Below are 26,374 nucleotides of genomic sequence, written 5' to 3' on the forward strand. Positions count from 1 at the left end.
GCAGTTTTTTGAGTAACATATACAAGTTCCTGTAATTCTGCACATCAAGGACTCTTCCCAAGGAAGCCGAAGGTATTGTCACAGGTAACAAAAAGATATAAAAGGCTTTCGTGATGTGGCATCATGACGATGCACACCTTTAATCCTAGCACTGAGGAGGCAGAAGCAGGAGGATCTTCTATGAGTTGGAGGCCAGCCAGGGCCAGCAGTCTTCCCTGGAATAAAATAAAATCCCCAGTAGATTTCCAATGGCTTTCTTTGTTGTAATGTTATAGATTTCCCAAAGACACTGAAATTAATAGTGTTCATTATTAATTTTTTTCATATTTAGTAATTTGGGCTGTTTGTTTGTTTTTGGACAGTCTCTCTCTCTGAACATCATTGGCTGTCTTAGAACTTGCTAGGTGGATCAGGTTATCCTCAAACTTTAGAGATCTGTAGTCCTCCATGCATGGCTCTACATACTCAGTTTAGGTTACCAACATGGGAAGAAATTTAGAAACCATTTAGCAGTTTCATTAATACATAGGAAGTAGTCAAAGCAAGACACCTCCACAAATGTCATATAAAGAGATGCAAATAAATGAAGTTATTTTTGCAAAGGCAGTTTTACATATTCAAAGCATAAGAACTACAGAAAATTTTGTTTTGTAGATAAATGACAATGCCAAAGGAGTAAGAAAAATATTGACTACATTCATGACACACTGATATAATAATAAAGAATACATATAGTCAAAAACCTAATCAAGTATCTCATATACCCATCACAGATTCTGTCCATGTTCCACATCACTTGAGTAACACACTCTGTCTATACTACAGAGCTCAACAAGCCAATTACATCAGAGCAATTTTAATAACAGAAAACTATTAGGATTAAAAAAAGGACTTCAACCAGGTGGTAGTGACCCATGCCTTTAATCCCAGCACTCGAAAAGTAGAGGCAAGCGGATCTCTGTGAGTTCAAGGCCAGGCATGTCTACAGAGCATGTTCCAAGACAGCCAATGCTACACAGAGAAGCCTTGTCTCAAAACACCCAAAATAAATAGATGAATAAACAAACCTTTGTGTTTAATAAAAGGGACTATCACAAAAAGTTCATGTCTAAATACTGTTATGCTAGCCCTCTCAATGTGAACATGGAGAGAATACACAAAGGGCAGGTGATCACCAACCATTTATCTGTGAGAATAACACTGAGAAATCAAATTTGACTTCTCAAACTGAGGAATCAATTTGACTGGCTGAGAGGACTTGGATCAGAGGAATTGTTGCCATCACAGTTCAGCATGTGACTGATTTCCAGCTGAATCATGCTGCTGCAGCTTACCTTCACTGCTTTTGCAGTCTCCAGGGACTGCTCAGGAGGGATTCCTACTTCCCGGTCTCGCAGCAGTTGCTGAATAAAGTATGTTATATCTCTTCCTGCAATTGGAATGTGTTTAATACAGCTGCCGATGACATACCCTTCAGCCTGCGTGCAAAAGGACAAGTGTCAACTTTCGTGTTCTTAGAGTGTTCTTAGAGTGTGGTAAAGGTGGCTTAATGGGGAAAAGGACTCTTTGAGGCCTGAAAACCTGGGTTTAATCCCCACAACCCACATAAGGGTGGAAGGAGAACCAACTCCACTCACATGCCCTACCCCAAAATTAACTGATCAAAAATTAGGATCCATTTCTTAGCCACATGCAGCAAGCATGCCTAAATTCCAAGCATCGGACAGGCTGGGGCAGGATTCAGGGTGTCTTCCTCAAGACAGTGTCTCTGATTGAACCAGAAACTCGCTGACTTGAGACTATCCTCTGCTTCCCATTGCAGTGATTAGACAGGGCCAGCTCTGCCTTGCTTTTTATGTGGGTATTATGTTCGTACTTACAGAACAAACACTCCTTACCCACCACGTCACCACCATCCCCACAATAATTATTTTAGATACACCACTGAGAAAGGAAAAAGTACTATTGAGCAAATTACAAAAAGCTATTAAATTCGAGGCACATCCTAATAAGATATTAAAGATACCCAAAGGCTAAACAAAAGGTGATATATCCACACAGTAAAATATGACTTGGCAATATAAGGAAATGAAGTAGTATACATGCTATACATGGATGACCTTAGGAACATAAGCCTAAGTAAATATAGCCTGTCACAAAGACCTGAGTACATAATTCCATTTCTATGAAGTTGCTGAACAGGCCAACTACTCACACAGAAAACCTGTGGTTGGCAGGTGTAATGTACACCATACCTGGAAGCTGTCATGTGCTATTTGAGCTCACCGAGAACTTTCCCTCCTGTGTGCTCTCATCTTCATGGCCCATGGTGCCAGCTAACATTCTCAGCATGGATTATTCTGCCACTTTCCTAGGTCTTTAAGTGAAGATCAAATCTGAGGTTGATCATGCCATATTATGTGAGGTTCACAATACTGTCCCCAGTTCTGTGACCTTCATCAGTTACAAACCTAACTGTGACTATGACAGGGAGCTGGCTTTGTCTCCTTTCAAAACTGTTGATGCTCTTAAGACCCTCGGCTCTGACAATCCGCAAGATCCTCATGAGATGGTGGCTCAGAAAGGGATTCTCAGACTTGTGAAGGTTGTCATTAATGCCTATCATTTACCTCTAGGTGTACTATTTCACATTCTGTTCTTACCACAGGAATGACATGCGTGACTCCATCTCCACTGTCTATTACTGTACCCGTCAGCGTCCTCTCTCCTACTTGTCTTGAGGTCCAGGATGCAGCTAAGGCAAGAACAGCCTAGAAAAAAATGAGACAGACAAAAATAAACGAATATGGAATAGGAATATGAGTCTATAGAAGTAACCTATAATGACACTGTATATTCTAGAGTTCAAAGAGAGAAGTACATGGGTCTCCTGTTCATCCAGGTCACTTAGATAGTTCAGGGTTTAGTAAGATCACTCTTCCTAGAGCCACAATCAAGAGTGACAGAAACACATAACATGGCACTACTTTACCCAAACTTAAATATCATTACTCAGATTGCCACAAAGTACCAACGTTTCCAATCAGCATGAGCCAGCATTTCCTAATGCAATCTGCAGTTGGCACTGACTGCTCACCACCACACAGTATTTTTAAGTTTTACACTGAAATTCTTCATGAGAGAGGGAGGGAGGTCAAGTTCAAATCTATCATATACAGCTAGAAACTGTCTTTTATAAACACTGTCTTTTATAAACACTTAGGATCCCAAACTAGAATGTGTTTATATTAATACATTGAGTTACAGAAATCTTACTGACTACTGCACATCAACAAAACTAAACTAGTGAATGAAAAGCCCTGAGGAAATCTGGCAAAGTACAGCACTAAGGAGGCTAAGGCTAAGTATCTTTTTAAGTCCAACGCCACCAGCCTGGGTTATACTGGAGGACCCGGTCTCAAGGAATCAAACAAAATAAAGCAGTCAGAAGTCAGACATGATAGAACATGCTTGTAATACAGCACTGAAGCAGGAGGACTGCAACAAGTTCAAGACCAGCCTTAATTACAAAATAAGACCCTGAAGACTGACTGGATGAATAGATATAGATGGATGGGATGCGGCAGGTGGGGAGACAGAGGACAAAATTTTTGTCTTCTTGTCTATAACTATTATCTCCCTTTCCTAATTGTTTCTAAATTATCAGCTCAAGAGAATATGGTATCATTTGAATTATGGTAGAGTTTTCAAGGAAAAGAGAGATACATGGTTTAGGAGTAAATTAAGACTAGTAAAAGCCATTCTTAAATAAGGAGACCACTTACCTGCACAGCAATGTACAAGCCTGGAACATTGAAGGACTCAAACATTATTTCAGCAGTATATTCTCTATTTTCTGGAGTATTCAGTGGAGGTTCAGTCTATTGAATTGAATAACATTTTAAAAAGACAATGTGAGATCATTTTGGGATTTATAGCCAATTTCTGAAGGGAAAATAATTTATACAATAACTTAAAAGGCACTAAATTTATAAGCATAAAGACTATAGGAAAAATAAAGCAGACCTACACATACATGAAAACATGTTCTTAGTGTCCGTATGTTCCTTCTACTTTTGCTTTGACTTTTTTTTTCCCTATTTGTTTTGTTCCATGCTGATTTGCTTTTTAGTTTTTTTTAGAAGCCTATTTATATTCTAATGAGATAGAAAAGAAAGGGTGTGGATGTGGGTGGGGAAGTCAGGAAGGTCTATGAGGCACTGAGGGAAGGGAACCATAATTAGAAAAGACAATATGCAAAAAATTATTTTCAATTAAAAAAATTGAAGTATTCAACATCATTTCAAAGTCACCAAGAAAATGAAAATTAAAACCAAATCAAGAAGTCTGTACACCTACCACAATAACTAAAGTTAAAAAGATTAACACACTAAATACAGTCTAGAATGTAGGAATCACCCCGTCAGGGTTCTAAACCAGCTAAGTGATTGACCTGTAGCAGAGCAAGTTCACACAAGAGATGAGAATGAGTGTCTACAGAGACAAGAATGGTCAAATAGCCAGATAGTCACAGCCGAAAACACTAAACTGCATGACACAAGTTTTTACTATAGTACATCCATATGATTTCATCAATGCAAAACCCAAATAAAGGCAAAATTAATCTCACTTGTAAAGAAATTAAAATGAATGAAACAGTAGTTGCCTCAAGAGAATGGAGAGCATAAATTAACTAGAAAAGACACTGATAATATGCTACTTACACTGTTATTTATACAACTGTCAAAACTAATGGTGGAGCAGCCATCTACACTCATTCACTGCACTGAGTAGCATTCTTCATTCTACAGTAGGGCTGAAGAGCTGCCACAGAGCCCATTACACTCTCCTTTGGTCTCTTCAGTGCCCACATGGACTACAAAGGCAGATTCATTCTGTCCGTCTGTCTATCCAATATCTGGTCCTTTATCTTTTGCCAACCTGGTTGGTCGGTGGGTCTGCCATCTATATAATTCCCCCCCCCCCTTTTTTGGCCAAAATCCATAGAATGGTTCAGATTTGTAATTTTATAACACACAAATTTTATATGAAAAAGCAGAACCATACACAAATAATGAACTGTTTAATGACAGACATACTGTTTCAGCATGAAATGATTCTTGTATCTGCCTCACTCTACTCTGAGGTCCACCCCTTTGCTCCATCACTTCCCACAAAGACACTCTATTTCACAAGGCACAGGCCCAGAAGCAATGGAGCCAAATAATTGTGGATGGAAGCCTCAGACACTATAAACTGAAACTGAATTTTCTTCCCTTATGTTATTTTGACCGGGGGGTGGGGGGGGGGAGAAGTGGACACCTAACATGATTTAAAATGTTTTTTAAAATTAAAATTTTCCTAATAGGGTGGGCATTGAGGTACATGCCTGTTAACCCAGCATTTGGGAGGGTAAGGCAGAATGATCCTGAATACAAAGCCATCCAGGGCTTACAAATCCAATCTCAAAAAAGGGGAGTCCCCAATAAATCATAATGTATACTCACCAAAAGAAAGTAATGGTCTTCAGGCTCTGCCCTTAAATATTTAAAAATCACTTGCTCCATAAATCTTTCCATCAAGTCCCAATCTTCAACTATACCATGGCGGATTGGCCACTATTAAAACAAAAACAAATTAAGTCTTAATAATGTCAAGAAAACAGACCTATAAATACAAATCCAGACACTATTTGTAGATATTAGAAAAAAGATGTATTTCTTTACCACAGGTCATCCTTAAGCTACACATGCTAAGTAGAAATATCCATACTTAAGAAATGAAATTACTTTTACAATGTACATTTAGATGGTTTAAAATGTAAAGTAATTATGTCAAAATGTTAAACTTTATCCTTAATCTTCAATAATTATCTCATTAACTAATACCTGTTCTATATTTAATATATAATACACACTTGGTAGCTGGATATGGTGGCACACACTTGCTGTTTTAGCTACTGAGGAGGCTAAAGCAGGAGGATTGCTTGAGCTCACAAGTTTGAGAGTACTCTAAGCAATAGTGAGATGTTACCTCAAAATAACCATAGTAACAAATCAGTAAATAAAACACTATTAAATATATGATAGCTGGAATAATAATTAAGTACACAGGATTTAATTTGGAAGGCTATACAGGATAATATTGAACCAGGGCAACCCACGAGCATGTCTACGAGGCTTTAAACTTCACAAACATGCACACATTACACACCACGCCATGTGCTAGCCTATGGGTAATTTTCAACATCAGAGTGTGCCACACTCCTTTTCATGACAAGGTTTCTTTTGCAAAGTTGGTTTGCCAGTTGTTATTATAAAAAAACAAATATACAAAACAAAACAGGAGTAGCAATGTCTAATCCATTCCACTGTGAACAGCTCTCAGGGCCTATCAAGGCAAAGCATACCAATGGGAACTGTTACCTTTTTAAAAAAGATTTATTTATTTCTTATGGCACACAGTGTTCTGCCTGCATATATACCTACATGCCAGAACAGGGTACCAGATCTCATTACAGATGGTTGTGAGCCATGTGGTTGATGGGAATTGAATCAGGACCTCTGGAAGAGCAATCAGTGTTAACCTCTGAGCCATTTCTACAGCCCTAAGTTGCCTTTTTTATGTGGTTACTACAGTGCTTGAATTCAATACATTCTTTTTCGAACTCTAGGTGGCACTTTGAAAATGATACAGACATATAAATGGCACCAAGAAAGTTCCTGAGTCTCCGACAGATTACCTTTCACACGTTCAACACCTAAGATCAATGAGGGATAATCCACTGTGCTACTCCTGCGTATACTTGGCCACAAATTTATAAGGCCTGTTACTGTGATTTGCAAACGATCTTCACCCTGTCTGGGCCACCTCTCTGCTCATCTCCACACACCAAAGACGAACTTCTCAATGTCTGACCATACACACTGACCTCACCTCTCTCAAAGCACCCTTTCTCTGAGCAGCAGATGACACCTACTATCTACCACAGAAAAAGGAAAACTCACCAGGCAATGGTGGCACATGCCTTTAATCTCAACATCCAGGAGGCAAAGGCAGGCAGATCTCTTTGAGTTCAATGCCAGCCTGGTCTACAGAGCAAATTCCAGGACAGCAAGGGCTACACAGAGAAACCCTGTCTCCAAAAAACAAAACAAACAAAAAACCTAAGAAAGAAAAAGGACAACTCAAGAAAGGAATTGAATCTCCCTCACCAAAACTGTTAAGCATCTACTATAATGGTTGCAATACTCCCTGCAATTATGTACATATGGTTATCTGTCTGTGTATTATATACATACAAATGAGAGTTCAGAAGAGGGTGTCTTATCCCTGAACTGGAGTGACAGGCAACTGTGAGCAGAGGGCCTTATGTACGAGGAGTATGCATTCATAACCGCTGGCCACTCTCTAACCCCCACTCCATTCAATTTGTCATCCAGAGTACATCCCTCCAGCTTTCTCCAGGACCTGGTTATGTGCTCCTTCTTTCACTTTCCTAAACAGAACCGAGTATTAAGAGTCTCTCTATTTGGCAACTTACCTTTCATCTCTCCATCACAGCCTAACCTCATGAAATAGTACCCACTGTTACTGTTTCCTGTCTACCATCCACAAAGCCACATTCATCCAGCTGCACTATAGTCTACCTCAGCAGACATCTTGTTTGATATGCCATGCTGGTCATCTCTGTCCCTCTCCACTGGAGCCTCATTAGTGCACCTCTCAGGGCTCCCTGCTGCTACAGACTGCCCTAGGTAACAGTATCAACTCCCAACGCAACTCATGCCCCCTCATCTCTGCTGCTACAGACTGCCCTAGGTAACAGCATCAACTCCCAACGCAACTCATGCCCCCTCATCTCTGCTGCTACAGACTGCCCTAGGTAACAGTATCAACTCCCAACGCAACTCATACCCCTTATCTCTGTCCTTATCCATCTTGTTTCTACGCTCCAAAGCCAGCATAGCACACTGGACTACCTGGCAGAAGGTGAGCTGCCTCTCAGGTCCTTCAAAATACGCTACCTTCAAAATGAAAGTTACCGTCTATACACCACCCCCATGTTTCTATTTTAATGTCCTTTATTTCAGGAGTAACTAGGAATATCTATACCTACATATTTAGTTACCAATAGTGCCTTGTCAATGCCTGGTTAATCCTTAAATATCCATTTACTTATTCTTCTCAAAATAAATAAATAAATAAATAAATAAACTGACATACCACTGGCTCACTCTGAGATTTCTATGCCAACAATTTTAGTGTAGTGGTGGATCATGGCAAATGACAATGACACAATAAAAATGCAGTCAAGAGACTAGAACATGGGAAATTTTACAAGACAGATGCTTTTTTCCATAAGTAAATGTAAGATAAAATACATGTACAAAAAGAGAAGCTATGGGTCAGAAGACTCATGAGACTTAACAGCTACATCCAGTGGAAAATTCTTTTTTTAACAATGACCTAAGCATTAACCCATTAGGGAACATTTAGAGAAATGTATTCAGCTCTGACTAAAACCATGAGATGCTGTTAACAGGTAGCACTCATTAGTGACTGACTAAAAATTAATTGCGGAATGGAATAATCAAGTAAGATTAGCTATAAATTTATAATTGTCAAAGCTGGGTGATAGGCATGTGTGAGGTCATTTTTTCCTGTTTTGTTTGTTTGTTTTGTTGTTGTTTTGAGACAGAGTCTCACTACACAGCCCAGATTGGCCTGGAATTTGCTTTGATACCAGGCTGGCCTCAAACTCACAAAGATCCTCTCTCTGCCTCTGCCTCCCAAGGGCTAGGATTAAAGGTGTGTGCTACACCTAACCCTTTACTAAGTTATACATTTTTCTATAACACTTTAATGTATACATATGTGTGTGTACACACACAAATCAAATAATTTAATGAGTGGAGGTCTCCACAACACGAAGAACTGTATTAAAGGATCACAGCACTAGGAAGGTTGAGAATCAATGCCTTAGACCAAGTCACTAATATTACTTGATATATCTCATTACCTATCCCAGAACCATGTGTTCCTCTCTAATAGTGTCTCCTCACTATTTGAGCACAATAACACTTTCTTTATATCCATCCTCTCATCAAGGTCCACAAGTACTAACAGCTCTATTACATAGATAAAGAACTAAATTACAGAAAGTCAAGCCACTGGATAATACCACAAAACTAGAAAGTCAAACAGGGACCCTTATTAACACTATTCATCCAGTATAACTATAAATGCTGCCCGTAGGTGAGAGTGGCTTCCATGCAGCCCCTGGATTTCAGGAATATAGGCTCTACTGCTCCCTAAGACTTACTATATACTGGCTTCTCTGCCTAAGGACTGTCTGCATATCTCTCCTAACTCCTATTTTATTCTTCAAGACTTGGCTGCTAAATCCCCAACTAGGCTATAGCTTGAGCCTGACTCCTGTGGCACACACCCACAACAGCTATCCAGTTTCCCTTCTACCGACTTCATACTATTTCCCTGGGAAGGAAGCTGTTTCTTGCTACTCTTTTTAGCACAAGGCAAAACTTCAGAGTTTTATTTTTACATATATGGTGGGGCAGTTATTTCGTTTAAAATTGCAAAGGAAGGAAAGTCAAAGGAGAAAATCAATGGTTGCAAGTTACCTTTCAGGAAGGCTAGAGTAGTGGCTGTGGACAGAGACACAGGAAGACACTCTGTGTTAAGAGATTTGCTCTTAACTAGCACAACCAGCCACACAATTTCTTTAATCTATACAATGAAGACTACTTTCTTGTTTAAGTTCTATTTCAATGAACAGACAGAAAGGGCAGAGAAGGAAAAGAGGCAGAACAACATTCCCAGATGTAGGAATGTGGAGATAAAAGAAAAATCGATCCATACTAAGGGCCCTTAGAGGCCACATGAAAAAGTAAACCCATTCATTTCAGTATGTTAAAGCCATGGGAGAAGAAGAACTTTTTGTGCTTAGGAAGATGAGAACAGAGTCTAGCACTCAAGAGGCAGAAGCAGGCAAATCTCTCAGTTCAAGGCCAGCCTGGTCTATATAGCCAGTTCCAGGCAAGACCTTGATTCAAAATGTTAAAGCAAAACAAAACAAAATGACGGGAGAGACCATCAAGTCCGTAACAGGGGAAAAAGAGCGCACAGCATAGGACTGGACCGCTCTTAGGTGCATACCTTTGTTGCATACGTGGGTTTTTCTATTGCTTCATCACCAATGAAGAAGTCTAAGTCATCCACACCTTTCATCACCCTCCTCTGGGCTTGATCACCTACTTTTGCAGACTCTTTGATTGCAATACCTTTGAAAGAAGTAGCAAATTAGACATTTTATGTTTTTCATCTTTGCAAATGAAACAAACTTTTAACTTGCCCTTCTTTAATTATAAAGTGTTATTTAAATCAACAAATAGAATATTTAAACAGTTAAACTAATAAATGAAAGTCATAAGAAACATGACAAAATTCATTTTATACAATGACAACTCAACTTCCTCTCAGGGACAAGGCTTCAAATACAAAACCTCCCAAAAAAGTGCTGCTATGGGGACTGTTTCAGCTACATTTTCAAAAGCTTTTAAATCTATTTTTATTGTAATTGGGTGTACGTGTTACCAGGGTCCCACATATGCCAGTCCTAATTTTTTTACTTTTGAGTCACAATTTGTTAAGCTACCCTTGAGGGTTCTTGAACTTAGAACCCTCCCGCCTCTGCTTCCCAAGGAATGGGTATTGCAATCCTTTGCCACCAACCCTTAGCTTCATTCTGACTAAAAATATAATCTTAGAAGTTCACATGGCTCCGTGGGTAAAAACACTTGTTCTATAAGTCTCATGACCTAAATTCAATTCCCCAGAACCCTCAAGGTGGAAGAAGAAAATTGACTCATCAGACAGTAATCTGTTACACAAATTCTAATTGGTCTTAATAATAAAAACTCAAGAGTCAGATATTGGGGTTAATGCTAAAGATCAGAGAAGCAAAGCAGAAACAGAAAGCTTTCACCTCTACCAATGTTGAAACCCAAAAGGTGACTCTGTCCTCATATTGCATCTCCAGACTGCATCTGTCTCCACCAAATCTCAGACTGCACTGAGCTCCTGTCTCCTACCACCTTGTATTCCTCTGTAGTGCTAGGATTAAAGGTGTGGGATCCTAAGTGCTGAGATCACCTTTGTGTGAGTTCTTGTTTCTCTTTCAGACTGGATCGATTGATTTCATGTAGTTCAGGTTGGCCCAGAACTCACAGAGATCTGTCTGCCTTTGTCTCCTGAGTGCTGATATTAAAGGCGTGTGCCACCATTGCCTGGCCTCTATGGCTGACTAGTATGGCTAGCTTTGTACTCTGCTCTTCAGGAAAACTTTATTTGTTAGAACTTAAACAAATTATCACCATAATAATCCTAACCTCTACACACATTATGTCAACTGTGCAACCATCCTTACAATAAATTGAAAATAAAATTATAATCTTCCACAGTAAATATAAAGCTTGATGTACAATTCAGGTAAAAAAAAAAAAAAAAAAAACACTAACCGATAAAAGGAGAAAATCTGTAAAAAGAACCTTTAAAAACAAGCTTTCTTTACATCTCTACTTATTCTTCCTTATTCTCTCTCTACTTAGCCAAAAGGGATCTGTTAAATTTTAGTCCCACATATGAAAAGACACATCAATAAATTTAAGAAAACTCACAGTAATCCCTTTAAGTAATTTCAGAACTCTCTGTTCATTCCCAGAGATAAATATCTATTATGTACATTTAGGGAATGGAGAAATGGCATGGCAATTAAAAGCGCTTACAGGTTACCCACAGGACCCACATTAAGTTCTCAGCACACTCGGCAGTTCACAACTCCAGCTCTAGGGTCAGATGCTCTCCTGTATCTCCCACAGGCACCCATGTACACATGGGACACATACACACATGAATAAAAATAACCCACTATATAGTCTTCAAGTTTTAATTTTCTGAATTCAAGTTGAGCATCTTCATTCCATATAATTATGCAACCAGGCTGAAGTTGATGGAAATCAAAAATACGAAAGTAATGTTGAAGACAAGATACCCCTTTACTAATAAACATAACTCTACCAATCCAAGTCTACTAAAACTGTTACGGTCAGGAGAAAGTTAACAAAAGCTGGAAAGAACAAATGTTCCCAAAGACAAGGTTACAAGCACTGCATGCTTACAGAATATCAGGAAACAGTGAGGCTGCTGGGTCAAGGACCACAGGCTCTTCCTCTTCGAACACTGGCATTTGCAGTGGATGTCTATAGGCTATGTCTTGCAAATAGTAATCACACCTCTAGCCCAAGGCCATTTTAGCTGAATTACAGGGGTTCGGTTGTGATACTTAATAACTACTTACAGCTACCACACATAGATAGCAACAATATCCTCAAAGCTGGAAACAGTTTTATCATCAACCCACTACTGGGTTTGGTTTGTTTTGTTTTGTTTTCCTTGAAGAGATACTTAGCACATTTGGTAAACAGCTGAAATGAATAGTTAAGAGATCTGGAAATAAGGCTCCATTTACAATAAGGCAATCATGTTTCTAAATGCCTGATTCTGATAGAATGCCAGGCTTGATGAGTTATTTTACTTCGATAATGAGGAAGGCCTTTTTAAATCAGCTCCTCTAAGGATTAAAAGAAATACTTACATGATGGGATGATAAACTGTGGTTCTGTATTTCCAGCATATCCTAGTTTTGTGTATCTGCAAAACAAAAATTTCATAATTTCACCAATCTCAGTATTTTCTTTGTTGTTGTTGTTGTTAAAAAGCGGGATTTCACTATACATGCCACACAATATTCAAAAGCTTAGTTTATTTAACATCTCTGCCTTGAAAAATATCAAAAGCCCTAGCCAGGAAGTGATGGCATACACCTTTAATCCCAGCAGGTCAGCCTAGACTACAGAGCAAATTCCCAGAAAGCTAAGGCTGTTACACAGAGATATCCTCTCAGAGAGGGAAAAAGAAAAAATAATAATAAAAAGAAAACTATGAAAATCACGTATGTCTGCAGTTGTTTCATTCTGCAGGGTTGTGGACCAAACCATGAGGCTCTGTGCATGCTAGGCAAATGCTGCTCTATGACTGAGCTACAAACTCAAATGGCCACAGATGGAACATAAATCATGGGGCCTGACAGCAAGAGCCTTTACCACATACCCCTCCTCTTTAAGTTGTGTGTGTGTGTGTGTGTGTGTGTGTGTGTGTGTGTGTGCGCGTGTGTGTCCCCAAAGATACACAGAACTCTATAGGTAATCAGGTTTGGCAGCAAGCACCTTTACTCTCTAAGTCATCTCACTAACCACTACCACTTCACGAAATTGTTAGTACAGGACTATTAGTGCACGTGTGAAAATCATCCTCTACAACCTTGTTTGTAACAGCAAGAGGCTGGAAATGACAAAAGGGAAACTAACTACACTCAAGTTTACACTGTGAATATTATACAGCTATAGCAAGGCTGAGGAAGCTTTCACACACTTCTACATAGACTAGAAAACTTCCAGATATACTGGGGTAACTGAACAAAGCAAGGTACACATCAGTGAGTCAAGTGTGCTACATCTGTATAAAAGTGAAGTAAACACAAGGAGAACAACATATGAAATACATTTGACAATCCAGACACACACACACACACACAAAAAAATGTTGGTTGTATCTAGGGGAGCAAAGCAAGTGGGAAACAGAAAGATGATGATGCCTTTTTACTAAATGTCATTTCCTATCATGGGTGTTCTACTGTTTCAACATTACTTTTAACATTCTGATGTTTCAGTGTATTCATCTATACTGTTAAAAAAACAATAAAAAATTTAACTATAATAAATAAATCTAATAATTAGAAATCATAATGGAACTTTAACAACGCACTGAGAGCTACGTAAGAGATAGACGGACACATTGTTAACTTTAGAAAGCACGTTACAACAATTTTTATTATTTCATACTCAAACTTAATAGAAGCAGGTAACTTGCTCTGACATCACTGAACTCTGATAACATCTGCAGAAAACTTTTCTAACATGAAGGAAGAATCTCTTTTGGGATGATAAGCCCAAAAACTAAGTTTAAGAATTGAGTATGCTTAAAAAGATCCAACCATTAAATACTAGGAGAAACACAAGACTGTCTAAAACATAGCACTCTGTTGACTAAACCTCCAAGTATTTCCCACTGCCTATGCTTGTGCTTCTAAAGCAAAAGTTGGCAACAAATGATACTGTTCCTTTAATATGTGGTGTCTAATAACCCCTCCCAACTTTCTAATGGGTGTTAGCCTCCCTAGGCGCTGAGCTGCTGAGACCTTCTGAAGAGCTTGGCTGGTCTCATACCATTGAGCCTCTATTAACCCTGCTCTGACCACATCTGACGATTTGCCCTCCAGCCCTCAACACATCCGCTACATTCCTGCTCATCTTGCAAAATTCAGGGGATGTATCAACTGCCTCTGAAAGCTTTCACAACCTCTCCAGACAGCCAACTGCCTTTTTATTATTTAATAATTTCCGAGTCTTGATCCCATCTGTAAAAAAGTTAAGTGAGCTTTTACAAGGATTAAACAGGATAACACAGTATTATTTACCACAGTACCTGACACAGCACACTCAAGCATCCATCCTAATTCTATTTTCCATACAGTCTCTCCACAGTCTGTTTCCTATATCACCTTAAATCACACACATACCTTAAGTTTTAAATTTACACAGTTATGACAAACTTATCTTTGTACAAGCCGATTGAGACACCTATATTGTGATTAATATATGATACTCTTTCACATCAAAGTAGTATTTTACTCTTCCAATCCAAAATGTCTTACTAATTTTTAAAGTCTTTACATGTGGGAAAAACAAGACTTCCCATTCCATTACAGCCAGAAGTGGATATTTCTGAACTGTCCACAGGTCTGCAGGCAGTAATCAGATGTGTTCACTTGTATAAAAACTACCACAAACTGACAAGAACAACATGCTCCTCCCATGAGAGTCAATGACACTAACCATAACCAGTCAGAAACAAGACTACAGCATTACTACCCGAGTCCAGGTTATCAATGCACTAAAGCAGTGGTCCTCAACCTTCCCCATGCCGCAACCATTTAACACAGTTCCTAAATACTGTGGACCCCCAACCATAAAATTTCCTTGCTACTTCATAACTGCATTGCTGTTAGGAGTGGTAATATAAATGTCTGACACAAACGCTATTAGATTTGAGACCCCAGAAAGGGTCATTTGACCCCAAAGGGGTAGTGACTCACAGGCTGAGAACCACTGCACTAAAGGAAGAGTACACTTTTCCTCCTAGGTAAATGGAATGGAAAATATCGGACAAAACAGAACTTTTCCAATTCAAGACAACCTCTATCTGCATGAGCCAGAAACCCTCAAACCGGATGAGTCTGGAACTCCACAAACCTCTACAATCTCTACACAGACTAACCCCCAAATCTTAAAATGATAATCTACTGCTTACAAGATAAGAGTACAGATTTATTTCAGCTTCTCTAATATTAAGTCAATTGTAAAACAGTTAATAAAGTCCCCACCAAATTTAACCCAAACTGCGGGGGGGGGGGGGCCTGGAGAGATGGCTCAGTAGTTAAGAGCACAAGCTGTTCTTGCAGGGCCTGGGTTTGATGCCCAGCACCCATGTGGCACGTCACAAGCATCTCTAACTCCAATACCACTTGATCCAACTTCCTCTTTGGGCCTACACATGTGGTGTTTAGATATACATTCAGGCAAAATACCCATAAATAAATGAGGTAAGTAGTATATTTAATCAGCTTTACAATTAGCCCCAACTAAACCCTCATAGAAAAAAAACAGAATACTATCCCAAAGTAGATAAAGACTGGTCATCAGCTTTGACTATTACGATCAATTAAAAAAGAATATTCTTGTATCTGATAACAAGGAAGAATCACCAGAAACATGACAATCATACCAAGGACAAATGGAAACAGGTTAGGTTAAAAAAAAAAAAAAAAACGTATCCTATAAACAAAAGACCACTGAGGAAACACAACAGCATGGTAACAAGGTTAAAAACTCAAGAACCTTGAAAGCACATCAGCAGTCAGTACCCATTCTGGAAGCAGAGGAGGGAAGAGTGAGAAAAAGAAAAAGACTGGAACCCAGGACTTGGCAGACAATACCAGAAAATGACATTTGCAGGGATAGTTAAGAACCTTCCCAATTTAGTTATGCTTGAGAGAGCTCAAACATTTAAACACCAAGAAAATTACACTTAGGCACATCACAGTCAAATTACTGAAGATAGAAGATAGAGATTTGTGGAATATGAAAGTCATTTTTAAAGAAACAAAGAATGGTGTTTGGGACTGGGAGATGAAAGCAATAGAAAGATGCTGATACAAACTTTCAATTATAATAATCACTAAATAATATAAAAATAATTATTCAGAATAATTACCTAAAGAATAGCATGGTAACTACAGCTAATAGAAATGTACTGCATATTTGAAATTTGCTTAAGGTACCACACATAAAAATAAGAATGTCACTGTGTGCTATGGAATGGATATGTTACTCTGTGGGAATCACTGCATATTGTGTGCTTACAGCACTATTTATACAACTTAAATATACACTAAAAATAAATGACAGGGAAGAAATCATTCTCTGGGAAGACATTTACATTTTAATTATTTATTTTTATGTGGAGTTTTGCCTGTATCAGGGTGATGGGTCCCATTAACTGTAGTTTCAGATGGTTGTGGGCCACCATGTGTGTGCTGGGCATTGAACCCAGGTCCTCTAGAAGAGCAGTCAGTGCTTTACAGTGTCTAGGCCAGAGACACTTCATTTAATGTTTAATGGTGATTCTACAGCAAAATTTGTAGCATCTTTACTCACCCAACAGTTCGTGTCCTTTTTTTTTTTGAGCTGAAGCTTGTCAAAAAACAAATTAGTAAGAGAATATTGCTGGTTTTCTCTTCTAGAAAAGTAATACAAGAAAGAGGAAACTGTAGCTATCTCCAAAAGACAGGATGGGAAAAGGTAGATTTTGTTTTTTTAAATTTGTATCATTATTTTTTTAAGTGTTCTGGTCATGTATGAGTATTACTTTAAAGTGATCCCTGAATAAGAAACATATGCTCAGGAAGAAATTGTAATGAATACAAAGAAATACTAAAGGTAATTCTCTCCCTTAGCTATCTATCCCCTCTACCCAGTTATCATTCTAATCAATCCCTACCAGGTTTCCTTATATTCTAGAGCATAGGTGCATGTGTGTATGTAATTATATAGGCAAATTATGAATCCACTTTATTTCTTTATACTTTGCTATACTGAGAAAAGAACCCTATATCATGAAATAAAAATGGCAAAGCTACCTTACTAAATTTTATGAAACGTGTAAGGACAGTATAGCACTTTTGAGAAAGCAAACCAAAAAAAAAAAAAAAAATGTTTCTCTAAAGCTGAGGAATTAAAATTAAATTTTCAGAAGAACCTTGTTTCTGGAACAGAATAGCCATGGTGGGTGAGCACACCTCTACACTGCTGATTTGGGCTTCTGAGGTTGAGGGGAGTGGGCCTGCACCCAGAGATGGGAATATAGAAGACAGAATTCCAAGCACTTCTGGAGTTACCAAGTCTGGGTGACTGAAATAAGAGCAGCAGAAATATCAGTTGCGACACAGAGGAGGCCTAAACTGCTTTAAAAACAACAGCAAAAAACAAAACAAACAAAAACTCCACAAATGATAGAAACGTTTTAGGCAGGAAATGGTGTACGACACACAATCCAGGAAGGGGGAGAGGATCTGGGGAGTCTCTGGCAATGCTCCTGTTCTTTAAAACCATAAAAGAGGGAAATAAGTATGTGAAGACTTTGACATTGCTGTACACCAGGCAGTTGACAGAGTTCTTTTACTTAAGACAGTAGTTTGTATGTACTTTGGTTTCAAAAGCACCTCACCACAAGTAAGATACTCGAAGATACCAATAGATTATAAATATGAAAGCACTTAATGGGAATATGAACCACATCTGAAAAAGGATGAAAGCTGGGATAAAGCCAAAGAACAGCAAACATACTATTACTCCGAACACAGTGGATGACTCTGCAGTCTACAAAAGGGAGGAAGGGCAGGGCACGGGTGGTGGTGTGGGCCTGTTACCCAAGCTCCACTCACCCCAAATCAAGCTTGTAAAGAGCTCGGAGCGCAGCTCAGCAGTAATGGCGCTGGACAGTACGAACCACGCCTGGGGTTCAATCCCCAGTATCACTATGGGTCAATGAGGGAGAAGTCAGAAGTGACACTTTTGTTTTCTTTCTTTCAGCATTCACAACTTTTAAAGAAGACAGCACAACACAACCCCAAGGTCACAGCACATCAGAATGGAAAGTCTCCAACCCCATTTTCTAAAATGTCTTAGTAGCTGAAAGAATCCTATGAAAACCTGCTTCTACCCAAACACAGCAAAAACCACAAAGTTTTAAGATCTGATTGCCCAACTAGAAATGAACGAGGTCTGCAGATTAATCCCAATTAGCCCTCAGCTTCAGCTCTGCTACAGCCTTCTTTATTCTGTACCCAAACTCAAAGGGCAAAAGTCCAGGGTTAGGAACTTTAGAGTAAGAATGCCGTAGCGAATTCACAGAACTTGCCAAACAAGCAGCAATTATCAGCTGAAAAAGTCAATTACAACTGCTTAGAAAGCCTTTCTAATTCTAGAACTCAGTAAATGTTCAACCTTACACAAAAAGGCCTAGTAGAATATTTGGGTGAAAACCTGAACTCTCAGTCAACAGAGACAACAAACAGTATTCTAGTTCCCTCAAGTTCAAATCTTGAAACTAGCTGGAACTTAGGAGATCAAAAGGACACAAGTTAGCCAAGGGCTCACTCCTGGAATCCCAATACTGGGGAGGCTAGATTCTTGATTTTGAGGCCAATGTGATCAACAGACCAGACCTAGTCCCAGACTAACCTGACTCCACTAGCAAGGACCCTGCCTTAAAAAAACAAAACAAACAAACAAAAAAACTGAAATGTTTGTTTGTTCCACCACTTGGAAGCCTGAATTCTGATCCTACAAACATCTATGACAGGCCATATGACCACAGAAACAGACTTCTAGACTTCTCATGTCTAAGCAATGACACTAAATTCACATACTTCCTTCCCTAAAATTAAAAGTAACAACAGATAGTGCAGCACCAATAATAAAAACCAAGAGTCATATACTGGGCGGGATTTAAGCTGAAGATCAGAGCAGCAAAGCGGGCAAGCCATTAGAGAGCTCTTAGCTCTACCAACGCTGTGGGGAGGGATCCTATCCTCAACGTGGCCGGAAACTCATAGCCCAAGATTGAAACCCTGCTCCTGTCTTATATTCCTCTCTAGCGCCAGCAAGTCTTTTATAGTGATTCACTCTCATGTAGCACTGGCTAGTCTTGAACTCAGGTATCTGTCTCCCTGAGTCCTGGGATTTAAGATGTGTGCTACCACTTCCCAGCTTATATGGCTGTGGCTAGTTTTGCATTTTGATCCTCAGTGGCTTTATAAACAATACAGCACCACAAGACAGCACTTTAGAAGACATCAGTGAGTATTTCCTTCCCAAATGACTTGTCCTCCAGACCTCCTTATGTCCCTATCCATTCCTAAAACCTTCCAAGATTGTTTTCCCAATCCCTAGGCAATTCCTGTGCATTATCACAAGCAGCACAGATTCAGCAGTCAACACCTCCTCCATGAAAGCCAATCATACAAGGCCACATATTGTATGCTTCGATTTTTGTGAAATCCTAAAAGTTGGCAAATCCATAAAGACAGAAAGTAGATCAATGTATATACCAAGTTGAGCTCAGGCAGAAAGAACAGAATGTGGTTGCTAATGAGCACAGAGTGAGGAAAATATCCCCAGCTGACTGTGATAATGAATTTATTACCTGGTGATTATGTTAAAACTACTCAGTTATATGTAAGCCTTTACACATACCTAACATACCTGATTTTTGCCAAGCAGTTTACATTAGAACACAGCTTAAACTTATGATAAATTAGTATATGAGAACAATTAGGACAGTGCCTGGCACACAGAATGCATGGTATATTTAGTTTTCTTTATCTTTTCCACTGTAGGAAGCACTATAATTTTCCCCCTCCAGAATCTAATTTCCAATCCCAATCAACAAGAACCACCTCTGAGAACTAAGTCTTGGTAGGAGGCAAAACCTATCTTGTACAGGAGGAAAAGAATACTAACTACCTCGTCAAACATGTGGTACAAATGCTCCAATAACACATGGTCTAATCCCAGCTACTCTGATCAGAACTTAGAATCCAGAGTGCAGTTGAGGACTCAGTTTAGGCCTCCTGCTGTCCCTGCAGCACATCCTTGATGGGACTCCTGCTGTCCCCGCCCCCTTCTTTGTTCCTGTACTCAATATTTTTCTGTTGTATTTATCCGTTCCATTAATATTACTGTGCCTAAAATGTCTATAGTGGGACTAAAGTATGTTTCTTTCGATTCTTTTAGGTTTTCCTATCAATTTTAATCACCCCCACCAACTCCCACCTTTTTAGTTTTTCAAGACAGGGTCTCTCTGCATAGCCCTGGATATCCTGGAATTAGCTCTGTGGATCAGGCTGGTCTCCAACTCGGAGATCCATCTGCCTCTGCCTCCCGAGTGCTGGAAGTAAAGGTGTTCATCACCACTGCCCAGCCCCATCTCCCCTTTTTAAAAGCGCGATGTTTTTCAAATTACTTCCCTTATGGAAATGGACTCTGAAACAAGAGGAGCAGGGTCATTCACACACACTGACAAGGACAGTCAAGGAATACTTTCACTCCCACAATAAACTACAACAGGAGAAAAAAATTCAGCGCTAAAAGATCGTTTTCCAAAATCTGTACAACAGATTACATACATTGCCTTTGAAAGGTCTTCTAGATACAAAAACAAAACAAAACCAATCAGTTATTACTAATTATTTGCTGTTACCATTACCCTTTCATTACAGAGCAAAATAGTAAAGACTTTTAAACAGTAAACATTCATGCCTTTATTAGAACTTTATGTGTTTAGATAAAATACACCCAAATATTTCATGTGCTCCAGAGATAGCAACCTAATCTTACTTTCCAATAACTGGTTTTATTTAACCTATACAATCATTTCAGAGCCAAATAGTGAGTTCTAGTTAAGTTTTTCCTTTTCAGAGAAATTTCTTTCCCTACGTTCCACTATTCATTTTACTTTGTTTCATGATTTCTGACAATAAAGGACTGATAGGGTCTCATATGTCCCAGGTGAGCCTTACATTCATTATGTAGCCACTGGCAATCTGGTACTCCTAACCTCCTGCCTCCCACTACGACCCCCCCCCCCCCCAGAGCTGGGGTTACAGACATGTACCACCACTTTAGACTCACCAGCTGCTTTTCAATGCACAGTGGGTACTCACTTTCAAACTGCAGAAACACTGACTTTCCTTTTGACATAACTATAGTGGAAATTATGTTCTTAATCTGCAATGTGTACACATCCTTTAGATACAATGTTTATTCTGAGAATATTGAAATGGACCACATATAATTCTTTATCATTTACTTGATGGACCACTATAACTTTCCTACGATTCCATGTTTACACTGAATTTAGTAGTTCTAAAGATAAATATTTTTTAAAGGATGCATGCTTAAGAAGAATTCTCTTATCTGGATTAAAACTCTAACCACTTACTGAATAGAGTATATTCCCACTAGGGGCAGTCTCTGGAAGGACTACACATTGGTCCTCAAATTCTAGATGATTGGTTCTCAACCTGTGTGGGTCATGATCCTTTGGGGTCAAAGGACCCTTTCACAGGGGTCTCATATTATATTGCATGCCAAATATTTACAATTCGTTAACAGTAGCAAAATTACAGTTATGAAGTAGGAGTGAAATAATTTTATGACTGCTGGTCTCCATAACATGAGGAACCAACCACAGCTTCAGGAAGGTTGAGAACCACTGCTCTAGAGCTTCTCAATACCTCATGATCCTTGTCTTTAAAATGTACCCACTTCTGTAGGGTTTCTGAAAGAATAACAACTATCTTTAAAGGGGGGGGGCTTGAAATGGCTGATTTACACAATCCATCAGCCCCAACACAGGTGTGGCCTTATTGGTGGAGGTGTGTCACTGAGGGAGGGCACTAAGGCTTTACCACACCCACTCAATTAGTGCATGCTTGCTCTCATCATTACACACACCTCTCTCCTTTGCAGGGCTGGACTTTGGGTTTCTAGAAAAGCCCCCATAAGTGCTCAGTTCTGTAATTAATTCTATGTGAACCATTAAATTCTGAAAAAAACAAAATCATTAAAATTTCACTTAGTTTATGATAGTAACACAAAGTAATTGGTTTCTAAAAACACTTACAATACACATTGTATTTACTTAAAATAATTTCTAACACTTAAATAATCAAGTATTTGTTTTCTATTTCAGACAAATACCAAAAACAGCGTTTACATTTTCAGTCTAAATCAAGCCTAAATTGTAAGGTCTTTTGTATCCTAAATTCCCTTTCAGGATTGCTATTCTTGGAAACCCTTTGTCACTCAAGAAGAAATAAAGACACCCTTTCTCAAGAGTACTGTACTTTCATGAAGGACAATGCATAGTGTCGTGGCTTGTTAGAAGGTGGAACTGAAATAAAAATCTTTTAAAAAGAAATCAAAAGCATTTAGGAAGAAAATGATGGAATGTTCAGCATCACAACACCTCACTCAATACACTCAAAGGACCTGTTAGGGTAGAAACTCTTAAGGGTAAAAGAACACCCACAATATACAAACTCATTATTACTCCTTTACTGGTTTCAAGGAACAGGTGTGAAAGAGCAAATGAATTCAATTTAAGGCAATTAATCACAGACTATTTGGTACCAAAAAAGTTCTGAAACAAACAACAATCACTAAATTCCACAAAACACCTTTTGAGAACACAAGGGTATCTGTCTCTTTTGCCCAGTGATTATGGAATGTTAATGGCCCACACATGGAACAACCAAACACAAAGTAATACTCATCACTACCTTATTCTAAAGATTCAATTTTAAACATCACCTATCCTGTACTGTTAATTCATGAATATTCTAAGGGCTTGGTGAGTGAGGGTGCACAATTTGTGGTGTTGTTAGCACTTAACTGTTTTGTTCTTGCTTCTTTATGCATATGGCTATTACAGGCAGGTAGTGTCATTAAAACCCTAACATGTTCCAGCTCTGAACGCTTGTATTTAACTTGTATTAACTAGCCGAATTCTATTGCAGGAAATACTACTTTAGCTACATTTTAGCCATTCCACACTTCTGCCTCCAGGACAACATTTTAACTATTTTACTTGTTAAGGAGCAGGACTGCTGGACAGGGGGTGTAAGCACAACTTTGACATATTAAAAAGCCTGCCTCTTAGAAAACAGGATGAAATAGTCTGATGACTCACAAGCCACACGCGCTGGCTCACTTGCTGGCTCCCTCGCTCCCATCATGATGTTCCAGAAGCTGTTTCACAGTGTATTCAGAAGCACTGCAACTCAATCTTTTTGTTTTCTCTTTGGATTCTCATTTCTTTCATCAGCTTCAGTCTACAAACTGCTATCTTAATGGCTGAATGTCTGTCTGACTTAAGAAGTCCCTTTATTCTCATCCCTCAGACATTTCTAGCTACATAACAGCATTACAAATACAGCTATTCCAATTTTACTGTTTTGGTTTTTTTAGTATTTATTTAGTGCATGCTGTCAGGCTAGTTTCAAGTGCCTTCACCCACTGAGCTATCTCTATGTCCCCCAAATTTAAATGTTCTTAAAATTAATTCCTGGGCAGAAGAGATGGTCCAGTGGGTAGAAATTCTTGGTGTTTTATTCCCAGGGCCCACATTGTAAAAGGAGAAAACCAGCTCTTTAAAGTTGTCTTCTGATTTCTACACCCACACCCAAAAAAATAAATGTTGAAAAAACAAAGGCTAACTCCTATATTGTCCTAATCAGTCAAGGTCACAATCTTGAAATCCTCATTTATCAATCTACAATCCTAACTCCAAACCACCTTCCCTCTTAAATAAGCAAAACCCATACTGACTGCACCCACATACAGCAAACAGGCCAAGGTCTGTGTGAGATAAGAAAATACGCACAAAACACAATGTTCTTTTCCTTAAAATCTTTAATTTAAAAAAAAAGAGGGAGCTAACTGATGATTATAATTGCAACATACTGTGTTCTCATGGTGTGCCAAGTCCTGTGTGAGGAACCATTTTTAGGTGTTATAAAAATAAATACGGTAGACAACTACAATTGAGAAAAATAAGACCTTCTGAACTGGAAGTATCCAAAGCGTACTTTCTGTAGCCGGGCTTGAATTAAATTAAAAACATTTGAGCAGAGCCTTTGCAAGCCGCAAAAAAAAAAACCAATGCATCTGTGGAAAGGTAGGTAGTACGGACAAAAGCAACAGCTGGTATTGAGTAGGCTGCTAAAGAATCAATCATTTAGGAAGCAGGCCATGCTGGCTCATACCTGCAACCTCCACTCTTGAGAAACTGAGACAGGAAGACTTCCTTGAGTGGAGCTACAAAGTAAGCTCCAGGCTGGCCGGAAGCTTTAGTGAGGCTTGGTCCCTTACAAGAATAGACTCATCCAGAAGCCCACTGAAACAAATGTCCATCAGTAGGCCCCATCTGTATTTAAGACTCCACACACAGTGTAGAGTAGCTCTGCTGCTGTCACCTTGGTGTTTGCTCAAGAGGCAAGACAACAGTGCAAGGCCACCTGGGCTAGATGGGACTCAGTGTTTAAAAGGAAATACAGAACAGAGCAAAGCCATACTCCCAAGTCCTATTCACATTCATTCACTGCTAAAAGCAGTAGATCTCTCAATACAGATCACAGTTGCTGCTACACACCCAAGCCCTGCTGCCTGACCTCACTCCCCTACACGCAGTCCTACTGCATTCCACTCAGTAAATGTACTAAAAGCCATGTTTTCAGCATATCACCTTTCTTGAGAATTTGGATTCCCTACCAAGTAGAATTCTTTTGCAAGCAAAGTTTTGCTGACATATAAAAGCTGGTACACAGTAGGTGTTGAAGAAATATGTTAGTTCGCATTGCAAAATCTAAATTTACATTATGCCATCAAACAGCCCAAAACTCATGAAGGAGGCAAGCAGTCCAAGACAAGCAGCCCCCTCGTCCCATCAATCAGTGGTGCGCACAAAGGCATCTTTCCTTCCTTTCCTCCCTTGGTAAAAGATGTCCTGTGCATCTAGCTCCTTGAAAGGATCGCTCAAATCTGACAATCATTACAGCTTGCTTGACATCTGACCACAATCACCACTTTCCTTCAGACCTGGAAAACAGCTATTACTATCTAAAAAGCACATATCTAGCTGGCTGTGGTGGCTCACAACAGTAAACCCAGCACTCAGGAAACCAAGGCAGAAGAATCACTGCAAGTTCAAGGGCAGCCTGAGATACACAGTGATTTCCACTACTCAGTGAGATTATTCAAAAACGAAAACCGAAAGACCCTTGCCTTGATCCACCACCTTTAATTTTTAGTGTTAGGATTACGATTCACGAGGGCAGTCTGATTAGATATTTTACCATATTGTAAGAATGAATGGCTTCCTGGGAAGTATAAAATAAACCTCAACCATCCTCAAGTGACTACTGAATAAATACTGAAATGATTAACAACTGTCAGTGGCTGATCTTCAGGTCCCACGTTATGGTACCTCAGGCAAGTGGCTCAACCTCCTGGAGCTTAAGTTTCTTGTCTACATAATACAAACAACGCTGCTCAAGGAGAAGGGAAAGAGTGAGGAGCTGACACATGGTGTTCAGTACAGGCTTGCACATGGCTCTTACTAAGCACTAGCTATTTCCTGAGACAGCCTAGTCTTTTTTTTTTTTTTTTTTTTTTTTAAAGTAAACAAGGAAATAGTCTAGAATTCAAACATTCAGGGGAAAATCTATAGAAAGACAAAAAGATTCCACTAACTGAATCAAATTCATAAGGCTAGGATTATTTTTGCAATATTACTGTAAACAAGAATTAAGTTGAATTAATGAATGATGTACATAGTTCTCTTAAAGGGGGCTCAAAGAACCCCATGGGCTCAAATACAGAACTTAGTTCAAGCAGCTACTCCACCACCTACTCACTAAATTGTATTAAAGGTAACATTCTCTTTTCTCACTTATAAAGAGCTGTCACAAGTTAAATAAGAACAAATTAAAACCCTGGCCACTGAATTCACCACCAACCTTTCCCTTCTGTTCTTAAAATAAAAATTCTGA

At 39.0% G+C, this 26,374-nt stretch overlaps 1 protein-coding gene across 1 annotated transcript in view; it reads right to left on the reverse strand.

Annotated features, from left to right (window-relative positions):
* Actr3 (actin related protein 3) overlaps nucleotides 1-26,374 on the reverse strand; it is a 38,926-nt gene that overhangs the window by 8,983 nt on the left and 3,569 nt on the right. Inside the window, exons 2-7 of the mRNA XM_051204148.1 lie at nucleotides 12,677-12,732; nucleotides 10,180-10,304; nucleotides 5,508-5,618; nucleotides 3,786-3,881; nucleotides 2,664-2,771; nucleotides 1,335-1,478 (exon numbers count right to left, since the gene is read on the reverse strand). Coding sequence (XP_051060105.1) covers nucleotides 1,335-1,478; nucleotides 2,664-2,771; nucleotides 3,786-3,881; nucleotides 5,508-5,618; nucleotides 10,180-10,304; nucleotides 12,677-12,732 — 640 coding nt within the window. The remainder of the gene's footprint in view (nucleotides 1-1,334; nucleotides 1,479-2,663; nucleotides 2,772-3,785; nucleotides 3,882-5,507; nucleotides 5,619-10,179; nucleotides 10,305-12,676; nucleotides 12,733-26,374) is intronic.

Source organism: Phodopus roborovskii, unplaced genomic scaffold, assembly GCF_943737965.1.
Source record: "Phodopus roborovskii unplaced genomic scaffold, PHOROB, whole genome shotgun sequence".
Classification (NCBI taxonomy): Eukaryota; Metazoa; Chordata; class Mammalia; order Rodentia; family Cricetidae; genus Phodopus; species Phodopus roborovskii.